Source organism: Narcine bancroftii, chromosome 4 (genome assembly GCF_036971445.1).
Source record: "Narcine bancroftii isolate sNarBan1 chromosome 4, sNarBan1.hap1, whole genome shotgun sequence".
Classification (NCBI taxonomy): domain Eukaryota; kingdom Metazoa; phylum Chordata; class Chondrichthyes; order Torpediniformes; family Narcinidae; genus Narcine; species Narcine bancroftii.
This window is the reverse complement of record NC_091472.1, coordinates 20982270-20995374: the sequence shown is the minus strand read 5'-3', so window position 1 is coordinate 20995374 and position 13105 is coordinate 20982270. Positions and strand designations below refer to the sequence as shown.

The window sequence follows — 13105 nt, the reverse complement described above, 5'->3', positions numbered from 1 at the left end:
ATTATTTCTGGGGGCTCAAACACTCTGTTCAAAAGAGCATAACGTAACGTTCCCACATAACATGACCTTTTTCTTTCTTTATCAATACTAGAGGTCATTTTTCTGCTCCTGGCTTTTCATGTTTCAAATATTTTCCCTTTAATTCATGAGGTGAACGCCAGCATTTATTGCTTGTCCTGAACACACTACAACTCAAATTATCCAAAATCAAATTCTCTGAAATCCTCAGTTATCCAATTTTTTTTCAGAGCTGAACTGACCGGAAATGTCAGGCTCCCTGCATCGGTAGCAGCGGACCTCAGGCTCCCGGCTGCAGCGGACCTCAGGCTCCCGGCTGCAGCGGACCTCAGGCTCCCGGCTGCAGCGGACCTCAGGCTCCCGGCTGCAGCGGACCTCAGGCTCCCGGCTGCAGCGGACCTCAGGCTCCCGGCTGCAGCGGACCTCAGGCTCCCGGCTGCAGCGGACCTCAGGCTCCCGGCTGCAGCGGACCTCAGGCTCCCGGCTGCAGCGGACCTCAGGCTCCCGGCTGCAGCGGACCTCAGGCTCCCGGCTGCAGCGGACCTCAGGCTCCCGGCTGCAGCGGACCTCAGGCTCCCGGCTGCAGCGGACCTCAGGCTCCCGGCTGCAGCGGACCTCAGGCTCCCGGCTGCAGCGGACCTCAGGCTCCCGGCTGCAGCGGACCTCAGGCTCCCGGCTGCAGCGGACCTCAGGCTCCCGGCTGCAGCGGACCTCAGGCTCCCGGCTGCAGCGGACCTCAGGCTCCCGGCTGCAGCGGACCTCAGGCTCCCGGCTGCAGCGGACCTCAGGCTCCCGGCTGCAGCGGACCTCAGGCTCCCGGCTGCAGCGGACCTCAGGCTCCCGGCTGCAGCGGACCTCAGGCTCCCGGCTGCAGCGGACCTCAGGCTCCCGGCTGCAGCGGACCTCAGGCTCCCGGCTGCAGCGGACCTCAGGCTCCCGGCTGCAGCGGACCTCAGGCTCCCGGCTGCAGCGGACCTCAGGCTCCCGGCTGCAGCGGACCTCAGGCTCCCGGCTGCAGCGGACCTCAGGCTCCCGGCTGCAGCGGACCTCAGGCTCCCGGCTGCAGCGGACCTCAGGCTCCCGGCTGCAGCGGACCTCAGGCTCCCGGCTGCAGCGGACCTCAGGCTCCCGGCTGCAGCGGACCTCAGGCTCCCGGCTGCAGCGGACCTCAGGCTCCCGGCTGCAGCGGACCTCAGGCTCCCGGCTGCAGCGGACCTCAGGCTCCCGGCTGCAGCGGACCTCAGGCTCCCGGCTGCAGCGGACCTCAGGCTCCCGGCTGCAGCGGACCTCAGGCTCCCGGCTGCAGCGGACCTCAGGCTCCCGGCTGCAGCGGACCTCAGGCTCCCGGCTGCAGCGGACCTCAGGCTCCCGGCTGCAGCGGACCTCAGGCTCCCGGCTGCAGCGGACCTCAGGCTCCCGGCTGCAGCGGACCTCAGGCTCCCGGCTGCAGCGGACCTCAGGCTCCCGGCTGCAGCGGACCTCAGGCTCCCGGCTGCAGCGGACCTCAGGCTCCCGGCTGCAGCGGACCTCAGGCTCCCGGCTGCAGCGGACCTCAGGCTCCCGGCTGCAGCGGACCTCAGGCTCCCGGCTGCAGCGGACCTCAGGCTCCCGGCTGCAGCGGACCTCAGGCTCCCGGCTGCAGCGGACCTCAGGCTCCCGGCTGCAGCGGACCTCAGGCTCCCGGCTGCAGCGGACCTCAGGCTCCCGGCTGCAGCGGACCTCAGGCTCCCGGCTGCAGCGGACCTCAGGCTCCCGGCTGCAGCGGACCTCAGGCTCCCGGCTGCAGCGGACCTCAGGCTCCCGGCTGCAGCGGACCTCAGGCTCCTGGCACTGGCAGCAGGAGCTGAACCCTCAGGCTCCTAATGCGAGTGGGACATCAGTGGGGAGGTGTTGGTGATCGGCGGTGGCCAGCAATTTTTTTTGTGAGAGTTTAACATTATTTTAATTTTTAAATAGCCTTCCCTCCTTGCTTGTTGTTGTTTAAACACTGTTAAAAATGATTTACTGTTGCTACTGGGCTGTTTTTAAAAAAAAAATGATGGGTTCTCTGAAAAAAACCATTTATCCGAAATTGGCCCGGTCCCAACCATTTTGGATAATCGGAATTGTAGTTTGTAAGTGCATATGTCAAAAGGACATCAAGAAAAAGGCTGGCATTTATAAAATCTCTTTCACTATATCATAGAGTATTAATGAGGGGTTTTCACTGTTGAAATGTGGGGTAGTGCATCCAATAAGGAAAGTGTTCACAATAAGGAGGTCATTCATTTAAACACATAATTTTTAGATTCAGCAACATGTACAAATTAACCACAAGAGTCCATATTCCTCAAAATATCAGGACAATGGAAAATATCATTCACAATTTGCGGGATAAATGCTATAATCTAACAGTAAGTAACAGAGAAGCCTGACTTTGTGTCCACCCTCTGTTCGAATATAGATACTGTACAACAAAAGAGAAACACAAATGGTAAAACAAATCCGAATCGCCAACCTTGAATGTAGCCACATTGCAGGTGCTCTAATTTATGCAAATTTGCAATAATTCGAAGAATAATGAAATTTCTCAGAAATGAGACATTCCTAAATTACAGCAGATGTTTTGGACGTTATACTTCTTAGTGATATCAATGTCCTGGAATTTCCAGGTGAGGCAAGAATTAGTAGTAATCTTTTTCACTGATGCATAAATGGGGTTCACTTTGAAGTGTGATGAATTCCTGGATGTAACAGGGATTTAGTGTTTCTGAAGCGGGGAGGGAATGAAGATAGGGTGCAGCTCAAGAGGACACAGAGCATATGATCTACACACATCAAAAAATGTCTGATAAGTATGCTTTCCCAGCTTCACTAAATGAGTAGTGCACCATCGATTTGGCAAAGTACATACCCAGCCTCCTTTACCCTCTCCATGCATTCCAGTATGAGGGATGTAAAACTTCTCTCGAATACTTTTTGATGGGTTCCATCTCTTCTCTCCAAAACTGTGTGATGGGTTCCACCTCTTCCCTCTAATACTCTTTGATGGGTTCCTCCTCTTCCCTCTAATACTCTTTGATGGGTTCCACCTCTTCCCTCTAATACTGTTTGATGGGTTCCACCTCTTTTCTCCAAAACTGTTTGATGGGTTCCACCTATTCTCTCCAACACTGTGTGATGGGTTCCACCTCTTCTCTCCAACACTGTGTGATGGGTTCCACCTCTTCTCTCCAACACTGTGTGATGGGTTCCACCTCTTCTCTCCAACACTGTGTGATGGGTTTACCTCTTCTCTCCAACACTGTGTGATGGGTTTACCTCTTCTCTCCAACACTGTGTGATGGGTTTACCTCTTCTCTCCAACACTGTGTGATGGGTTCTACCTCTTCTCCCCAACACTGAGTGATGGGTTCTACCTCTTCTCCCCAACACTGAGTGATGGGTTCTACCTCTTCTCCCCAACACTGAGTGATGGGTTCTACCTCTTCTCCCCAACACTGAGTGATGGGTTCTACCTCTTCTCCCCAACACTGAGTGATGGGTTCTACCTCTTCTCCCCAACACTGAGTGATGGGTTCTACCTCTTCTCCCCAACACTGTGTGATGGGTTCTACCTCTTCTCCCCAACACTGTGTGATGGGTTCTACCTCTTCTCCCCAACACTGAGTGATGGGTTCTACCTCTTCTCCCCAACACTGAGTGATGGGTTCTACCTCTTCTCCCCAACACTGAGTGATGGGTTCTACCTCTTCTCCCCAACACTGTGTGATGGGTTCTACCTCTTCTCCCCAACACTGTGTGATGGGTTCTACTTCTTCTCTCCAACACTGAGTGATGGGTTCTACCTCTTCTCCCCAACACTGAGTGATGGTGTCTACCTCTTCTCTCCAACACTGTGTGATGGGTTCTACCTCTTCTCCCCAACACTGAGTGATGGGTTCTACCTCTTCTCCCCAACACTGAGTGATGGGTTCTACCTCTTCTCCCCAACACTGAGTGATAGGTTCTACCTCTTCTCCCCAACACTGAGTGATGGTGTCTACCTCTTCTCCCCAACACTGTGTGATGGGTTCTACCTCTTCTCCCCAACACTGTGTGATGGGTTCTACCTCTTCTCCCCAACACTGTGTGATGGGTTCTACCTCTTCTCCCCAACACTGAGTGATGGGTTCTACCTCTTCTCCCCAATACTGAGTGATGGGTTCTACCTCTTCTCCCCAACACTGATTGATGGGTTCTACCTCTTCTCCCCAACACTGAGTGATGGGTTCTACCTCTTCTCCCCAACACTGAGTGATGGGTTCTACCTCTTCTCCCCAACACTGAGTGATGGGTTCTACCTCTTCTCCCCAACACTGAATGATGGGTTCTACCTCTTCTCCCCAACACTGAGTGATGGGTTCTACCTCTTCTCTCCAACACTGTGTGATGGGTTCTACCTCTTCTCCCCAACACTGAGTGATGGGTTCTACCTCTTCTCCCCATCACTGAGTGATGGGTTCTACCTCTTCTCCCCAACACTGAGTGATGGGTTCTACCTCTTCTCCCCAACACTGAGTGATGGGTTCTACCTCTTCTCCCCAACACTGAGTGATGGGTTCTACCTCTTCTCCCCAACACTGAGTGATGGGTTCTACCTCTTCTCCCCAACACTGAGTGATGGGTTCTACCTCTTCTCCCCAACACTGAGTGATGGGTTCTACCTCTTCTCCCCAACACTGAGTGATGGGTTCTACCTCTTCTCCCCAACACTGAGTGATGGGTTCTACCTCTTCTCCCCAACACTGAGTGATGGGTTCTACCTCTTCTCCCCAACACTGAGTGATGGGTTCTACCTCTTCTCCCCAACACTGTGTGATGGGTTCTACCTCTTCTCCCCAACACTGAGTGATGGGTTCTACCTCTTCTCCCCAACACTGAGTGATGGGTTCCACCTCTTCTCTCCAATATTGTTTGATGGGTTCAAAGATTCTGCTCCTACCTCATATCCTTCAGCATCTGAAAATTCCAGTAAAGTGATTTTCTTCGCCATGTTATTCTTTTCTTCTTCAGCTTTACCCTGAACAGCAGTGGCAATTCCACAAAATAGTGCATATACCCAATTAAATCCTGCAGCACACAATTTAAAAGAACAATATGAGTTACATCTCAAGGTGAAACTTGATTCCAAGTTCAGTAACTAATGATCTGCTCTGAGACATATCTAAATAACACACTAAACACACACACATCAATCACAAGTACATGCACGTATGCACCAAACATAGACACATACAAGCAAATCCTCACACCCAAATACAACTCAGATACACATATATATGCAGACAGGCACACATACTCAAAAACAACCACATACATATATAGAAACATAACACAAACACACACACACACACACACACACACACACACACACACACACACACACACACACACACACTCACACACACGCTTTGCACATGCCATGTGTGCCTTCTCCTAGTAACCAAGTTACAAACTCTTTGATAATAACATGATTCGGTGCAGACTAGAAGGGCCTAATGGCCTGTTTCCGTGCTGTAATTGTTATGTTATGATTGGCTTTAGGGGAAACCGTTAATTATTAGACATTTTTTAACTCACTGACCAGAACTGTGCAAGATAAATGATGGTCGCAAAACCAGAGGTGATCCCATATTAGCCAAAGTATGTATTGTTGGGTGTGGGGTGGGTGGGGGGAGGAATTGACTCTGCAAGAATAATACAAAATAGGAGCAGTGGTAGAGCACTAGCTAATCAAATCTGTCCCATCATTCAACATGATCATGAGTGTTCTGCCCTAGGTCTAAACTGTGCCAGTATGCCATAACCCTCAATTCCCAAGATTTCAATAAATTTATTTACTTCCTCTTTAAATATCTGCAATAATCCAGCCTCCACAATTTTTTGGGATTGAGAATTCACCACCATTAGCAAGAATCCGAACATCTTGGTTTTAAATGACATTTCCCTGATTTTGTAACTATGTCCCCTCATTCTAACTAACCTGCTATGCCCCCTCAGGTTTCAAGGTTGATATTCCTCTGAACGCCAAAGAATATAATCTAAAATCTTTAGTTGGTCAGGATGGACACCCTCTCACACCAGGAATTAGCCCAGTGATGTTCCATAACAGCTTTCTATGCCTGGGTGAGTTCATTGTTAATCTAGGCACCTCTTAAATGATGTCAGAAACTCTGCCTTCACCATTCTCTCAGGCTGTGTATTCCAGGTACACATCATCCTCTGGGTGAAAAGGGTCCTCCTCAGATCCCCTCTAAATCTCTTAATCCTTATCTTAAGTCTATTCCTTCTGATATGGGGAAATTTGACCTGCAATCTACCCTATCTATGCTCTCCATAATTTTATATACTGGTGTCATGTCCCCTCTGAACCTGCTCCGATCTAAGGAAAGTAGATCTAGATTCTCCAGCCTCTTCTTGCAACTGAAAACCCCCATCCCAGGAAACATCTGGGTGCATCTTTATTGCATCCTCTCCATGGAGCCCCCATGTGGATGCAAACCTGAAGAAAGCTCGCCAGCGGCTATACTTTGCAAGGTGTTTGAGGAGATTTGATAGGTCATCAAAGACTCTAGCTAACTTCTACAGGTGTACCATGGAGAGCATTCTGTCTGGTGCAGAGGTACAAACACTCAAATCAAGAAAAACCTCCAGAGGGTCATTAATTCGGGTTGCAACATCGCGGCTTCCCTCCATCAATGACATCTACAAGAGTCAGTGTCTTACAAAGTAACCTCTATCCTCAAAGACCATCATCACCCAGACCATGCCCTCTTCACTCTTCTACCATCGAGAAAAAGGTACAAGAGCCTGAAGACAATCATTCAGCAGCAGAAGGACAGCTTCTTCCCCACTGTGAAGAATAAACCACAGACATTATGTAACTTTGACTTTTTCTTGCACTTTAAATTTATTTTGTAAGGTGGTTCATATGAATCTTTGCACTGAATAGTGGAGTGGGCTTGACGTGCCAGATAGCCCACTCCTGCAACTATTATTGTGACAGATTATGTTGTGTTTGTTTTGTATAGAGATATGTTTTGGGAGATAAATTGGGGCAGGTTTTTTTTAGTGCAGGTCACTTCAAAACAGATCTCATTTAAAATACTGGAGTTCTGCTCATGCTAGACAGGCCAGCTCCAAGAGGCTTTGCAAAAGCTTTGGAGAGTGCCCAAGAGACTTCACTGATAGATTGCTTTTACAAAAAGGTAACAGATGAAAGAACTCATCGGGAGCCGCAGGCTGTCTGGAGGGGAACTTGCTGTTCTAAAAGGGTCATGTGGTTTTGCAAGCAGAGAGAGTAAAACAGGCTTTCTCTGAGAGAGAGAGAGAGAGAGAGAGAGAATTCAGTTCTACAGTTCAGCAGCAGCAGCTGGGACTGGAACAGGACAAGCTGACAAACTTGTGGAAAACCCCATTTTCAGCATGGGTTTTAAGTGCTTAGTTCAGCCTGGTCAACGCCCTTGTGGTCCATACAAGAGGAGAGGAGTGGCTGCCCAATGTTTCACTTGAAATAAGAGAAACAAAAAGGAACTCAGTGGTGACCTGATGGGGCAAGTTTCCTCAGCAAGACACTGAAGTGGCTTGGTTACAAGGAATCAGATGTCGGTGTCCAGTGAACAACAAATCGCTCTCTGAAAACTGACAAGAACCTTCCTGAGCAGTAACCATTTATCTTTCTAGCACCAAAGCCTGGTGAAATTCATCAATGTTAGATTCTGTGCACAGTAGAAGAATTGCCTGCAACCAGTAAACTTGGAGGAATGTGAATCAAAGGACTTCTCTAAACGTACATGACCTTAGAATTAGAAGGGGGTTAAATTAGCTTAGTTAAGCTTGATCCTGTTTTCATGTTTAAAGATAATTAAAAGCAACTTTTGCTTAAGTGACCATTTATCTTGAGGTCCTCTCGGCTCAGAACATTATCTTCTGACCTTGCTCTTGTACTCAAAGCCCTGATAATGAAAGCCACGATCCTGTCTGCCTTCTTATCCACATTCTCCCTTCGTGCTGGCATCTCAGGAATCTTTTATATGACTGGGGAACAATGTCCAGCTTGCGATTTGTTACTTGGAGTGAGTGGGGTTGGATCGAAGGCTGCACATGCTGGGGTCGAGGGCATTGACAAGCGTCCCGGGGAAACTCAGCAGGTCACGCAGAATCTCTAGGAAGGAAAGGGGAACCAACGTTTCGGGAGCCCAGAGTTTGTACATTGATAAAGTCAACTCCCCCAAATTGGGACCCCCCCCCCCCAAAATTGGAGGAGCAAACCGGACCCATGCGATTGGGAGAGAACATCTCACCGCACTTGGGGTAGGAGGCGATACACATATCCTCGGGGCGAGCTTCGAACTTGGCATAGAGCCGCAGGCTCTCCTCGGAGCACAGCGTCGAGGGGTAGAGCAAGCCATGGTAGCGGAACAGCATGTCCTCCGGCTGCATTTGGCTCGCCTTCTCCAACAGATGCTGCAGTCTGCTCTTGGTGGAGCCGGTGCCCGTCTTCTCCCCCTCGCCCTCCATGCCCAACCCGCGACAGAACGGGTCAACCCGGCCACGTCCTCTTTATACAGCGCGCCCACAAATTGTTACAATAAACTCTCGCCACACCTCTCTCGCTTTCGTCATCCGCTTCCCTCGCTCAGTGCTGGCGGCGGATTCCTGCCCCTGTCGTTTCCCTGCCCGAGGAAACACACCCACCCAAAGAGTGGCGAGAGTTCAACACCCACCGGTGGTTCCCATCCGCCCTGTCCACCTTTCAGGTGGCCAATATACCTCCCCCCCCCCACCCCACCCAGTGTAAAGCCGCCTATTCTACCCCAACGCGGCTGTCTGGTGGCCACCTGGAAGTGGAGAACCTGGCCAGGAGGACCACTGACCTGACCCGCCTCCGGTGGGTCTATTCTCCGGCTCCGGGAATCCCCCGTTGCCACCCGAAAGCAGCAGTCGGACTACGGCCGCAGACCACAGGAGCCGGCGGTCGCTCGGACGCGGCCCTCCTTCGGCCGGCACGCTCGGGTGACAGAAAGGCGTCTTCTCCGCGGCCACCTGGACGTCCCAGCGGAACTCCCCCAGTCGCGTCTGCCGCTGCACTTTCTGTGTCCGAGCACCTGAAAGCGGCTAAGGAGTAGAAGACGAAAATCCGTGGTTGAAGTAAAAACACAAAATGATGGTCAAACAGTGTCCATTATGTAGCAAAGGTTTTTTTTTAAAAAAAAGCCACATAACCTTCATCAAGGTCTGGAAAAATGTCAGGCGTTGGAATAAATTGTGATTCCCTGCAGCAGGGAGCAGACACAAATGTGAAGACTGTACAACAGGCTTTATTTGGCTAAATTCTCTGCCCCAGTAATGGCTGTGATGGTGACTCCTGAGTGACTGGCCTAGGAAAGGCTGGCTCAGGACTATATCCCAGTCAGGTGATTGACAGCCCCCAGGTCGGCTGATGAAAGAAGCAATGTAAAAAAAAACAGACTTCTGATAGATCAAAGTGCCTACACCTCTGCCACCTGTGTGAAAGAAGCTTTTGCACCCAGATTGGTCTAATCAGCCATTTTTATATACATCTCAGTTCTAAAGATTAGATGTCATGGTCTTCTTTGAGAACGAGTAATGAGTTAGTAACAGAATAGCAGATGACCTGCATTCTTGAATGTGTTTCAGTAATGTCACGAACAATTCAGAGCTCAGTTTCCTAGTCGGCACATACTCAAACATCATTTAATGTCTGAAATCATCATCATTAGGTAGGCTGTTAACCACTGTCCAGTAGATTAAATCCACGGGGAGCCAAAGGGAGCCGGCACACTGTTTCGTAGTGAGAAGGAGCAATTAGAGGGATGCATAGCGGGCCGGATCAACCCCGCACACGACAGGCCAAATCGCCGTAGCAAACAGCCAGCATGGCAGGGGACAGGGGCTTTTCCCCAACACGCAGCAGTTCCAGGCTGCAGGAGGGCGATGCTAGGGGAACGGCCAGGCCTCACAGCAGCTCCTGTGGTGTGGTTTGCATAAACGGCAGTTACTGGTTTACTTGTTTGGTGTGGGCGGGATTTATTTCAGACCCCAAATCTTCACAGGTCTGTAGAAAAATAATTGGTTAGCATCACAGATTCTGTGTGGCAGCAGATATGGAATGATGTTGATAGACTCTATCAATAACCACAGAGTCAAGAACTGAGGAATCGATAGGCTTTAATACACGCAAGACTTAGGCTGGCCCAGATCCAGGTACAGGAACGCTGGAAAGGGGGAGGTGGCTCGACCTTTATGGCCAGGGCAAAAGGGGAGGAGACATAGGGGATGAGTCATTAGTGAGCGGGCCAGCCTCTAATGTACAGTAGCTCGTAGGGTTATATACAGTGAAGGAAAACATATCAGTACATTCACCCCACCTTTTAAAACAGACCCCCCCAACCTTCAAGGCTAGAGGTCTCGCCATGCTGGCGTCTTCCTCCGTCTGTGGGATCAGCAAGGAGCAGGCGTGGAGATGGTCTGCTGTGCTGCCGCTCGGGTGTCCGGAGGTGGGGCCGCTGTCTGTACGTGTGGGGGAGGGCCTGTGGTGACGGAAAAGATGTGGGAAGGAGGGGGGTCAGTGCCTTGATGGGGATTGGCGCTGTTGGCGTGTGTTCTAGCAGGGGTGTCCCAGGCGACTCGGTCCCTAGCAATGAATCCCATCATGGGGTGATGCGAAAGGTGGGGTGGTCGGGGGTGGATGGGGTAGTTTCAGGCTCTCTAGCACGTGCCAGGTCCCGGACGGGTACTGTGTCCTTGTGGCCGTCAGGGTACCGCACGTAAGCTTACTTTGGGTACACCTCTTCAACCAGCAGGTCTGTCTTATGGCCCCTCACGTTTCCGGAGCAGGACCGGGCCTGCAGTCACCAGCCAGGGGGGCATCGAGGACCCATTCCCTGACTTCCTAGGGAAGGCAAACATATGTTCATGTGGGGTAGTGTTCATAGCGGTGTACAGGAGCGATTGGATGATGTGCCGAGGTTCTGGCAAAACATCTTGCCAGTGGGATACGGAAAGTTTCTGGATCTGAGGGCTAGGAGCACAACTTTCCTCTGGGGTTCTAGCTGGTGGTCCTGCTGGTGGCTTTACCTCTGGCTAGAAAGTACTGCCGTAGCTCCTCACTCATGAACGAGGACCCCTGATCACAATTAATGCAGGTGGGGTACCCAAAAAGAGTGAAGATGCTGTGTAGTGCCTTAATAACCATCCCTGAGGTCATACCCAGGCAGGGGATAGCAAAAGGGAACCTGAATACTCGTCTATGACATTGAGGAAATAGATATTCCTGTTAGACGAGGGTAGGGAGCCCTTGAAATTGACACTGAGTCGTTCGAAAGGGCATGTGGCCTTTATGAGGTGTGCCTCCCCAGGTTGGAAGAACTGTGGCTTGCGTTCAGCGCAGGCCCAGCAACGTCTGGTCAAGGACCTGACATCCTCGATGGAGTACAGAAGGTCTTGAGTCTTAATGAAGTGGAACAATCTAGTAACTCCAGGGTGGCAGAGGTCATTATGGAGGGCTTGGAGGCGGTCGATGAGCACACTGGTGCACCACCCCAGGAAAGGGTATCTGGAGGGTCGTTGAGCTTACCTGGCCAGTACAAGATGTCGTGGTTGTAGATGGAGCTCAATTCTCCACCTAAGGATCTTGTCGTTCTTTATTTTACCCCTCAGTTTTGTGTTGAACATGAAGGTGACGGCTCGTTGGTCTGTCAGCAGGGTAAACGTCTTACTGGCTAGGTAATGACGCACTGCCTCAACAATCACCTGCGCCTCCTTCTTGACAGAGGAATGCCACATCTCGGGGCTGTGAAGGGTTCAGGAAAAAAATGCTACTGGCCTGCCTGCCTGGTTAGGTGTGGCGGCCAGCACAAAGTCAGAAGCATCGCTCTCCACCTGGAAGAGGATGGATTTGTCCACGGCACGCATCGTGGCTTTTGTGATGTCTCCTCTGATCTGGTGGAAAGTAGCTTGGGCTTCCGCCGATAACGGGAAGGTTGTGGACTTTATTGGGGGTAGACTTTATCGGCGTAGTTGGGCACCCATTGTGCATAATATGAAAACAGCCCCAGGCACCTCTTCAGTGTCCTCAAGGTGTTTGGGATTGGGAGCTCCATCAAGAGTCGCATGCAGTCGGGGTCCAGGACAATGATACCATGTGCCATGATGCATCCAAGTAGGGCCAGGCAATTTGTGTTAAAGGCACATTTGTCGTTATTATAGGTGAGATTAAAGGACTTTGCCATATACAATAATTTTGCGAAGTTTGCATCGTGGTCCTGCTGGTTTTGACCGCAGATGTTGACATTGCCTAAATAAGGGAACGTTGCTGCCAGGTTGTGTTTATTTACCATCCGATCCATCACCCGTTGGAATGCGGATACGCTATTTGTGACGCCAAAGGAGACACTGAGGAAGTGGAAGAGCTTGCCGTCAGCCTCAAAGCCCATATATAAATGGTCTCCCAGGCGGAGGGAAAGCTGATAATATGCTGACTTAAGGCCAATGGTCAAAAAGACCCAGTATTGGGTGACTTTATTGACCATGTCGGCTATCCTGGGAAGGGGATATGCATCCAAATGGGTGAAGCGATTGGTGGTTTGACTGTAATCTATGACCATCTGGGGCTTGCTCCCACCCTTGACCACCAAAACTTGGGGTCTCCAGGGACTGGAGCTAGGGGTGATGATCCTCTATGACAGGAGTCGCCTGACCTTGGCCTGGATGAATGCCATATCCTCGATGCTGCAGCGCCTACATTTGGGTCTGCAGTCCGGGGTTAGGTTAGCAAATAATGACGGAGGGGACACCCGAAGGGTGGAAAGGCCACAGTCCAGTGCTGGGGGACTGTGGGGGGGGGGGGGGGGGTCAGTGAGTTGCAGGTTGTACACCGTGAGTGACAATTGTGGGCCCCCGAAAGCCATCGTCACATTCCTGAGCTGACTTTGGAAGTCGAGGCCCAGGAGGATCGGTGCGCAGAGCTGGGGCATGACCAACAGGGAAAAGTTGTTGTAGCGTTCATTCCCCATCGTCAGAGACACAACACAGTGCCCACAGA

The 13105-nt window shown here is 51.0% G+C and overlaps 1 protein-coding gene across 2 annotated transcripts in view; it reads right to left on the bottom strand.

Moving 5' to 3' along the window:
• The window catches only part of sult6b1 (sulfotransferase family, cytosolic, 6b, member 1), a 42111-nt gene extending 33517 nt beyond the window's left edge, over nt 1–8594 (bottom strand). Inside the window, exons 1-2 of one of the 2 annotated variants that reach the window (XM_069930924.1) lie at nt 8343–8594; nt 4982–5109 (exon numbers count right to left, since the gene is read on the bottom strand). In XM_069930924.1, coding sequence (XP_069787025.1) covers nt 4982–5109; nt 8343–8559 — 345 coding nt within the window. In that variant the 5' untranslated portion in view covers nt 8560–8594. The remainder of the gene's footprint in view (nt 1–4981; nt 5110–8342) is intronic. The other variant, XM_069930923.1, reaches the window with a different exon arrangement.
• Between the last annotated feature and the right edge of the window lie 4511 nt (nt 8595–13105).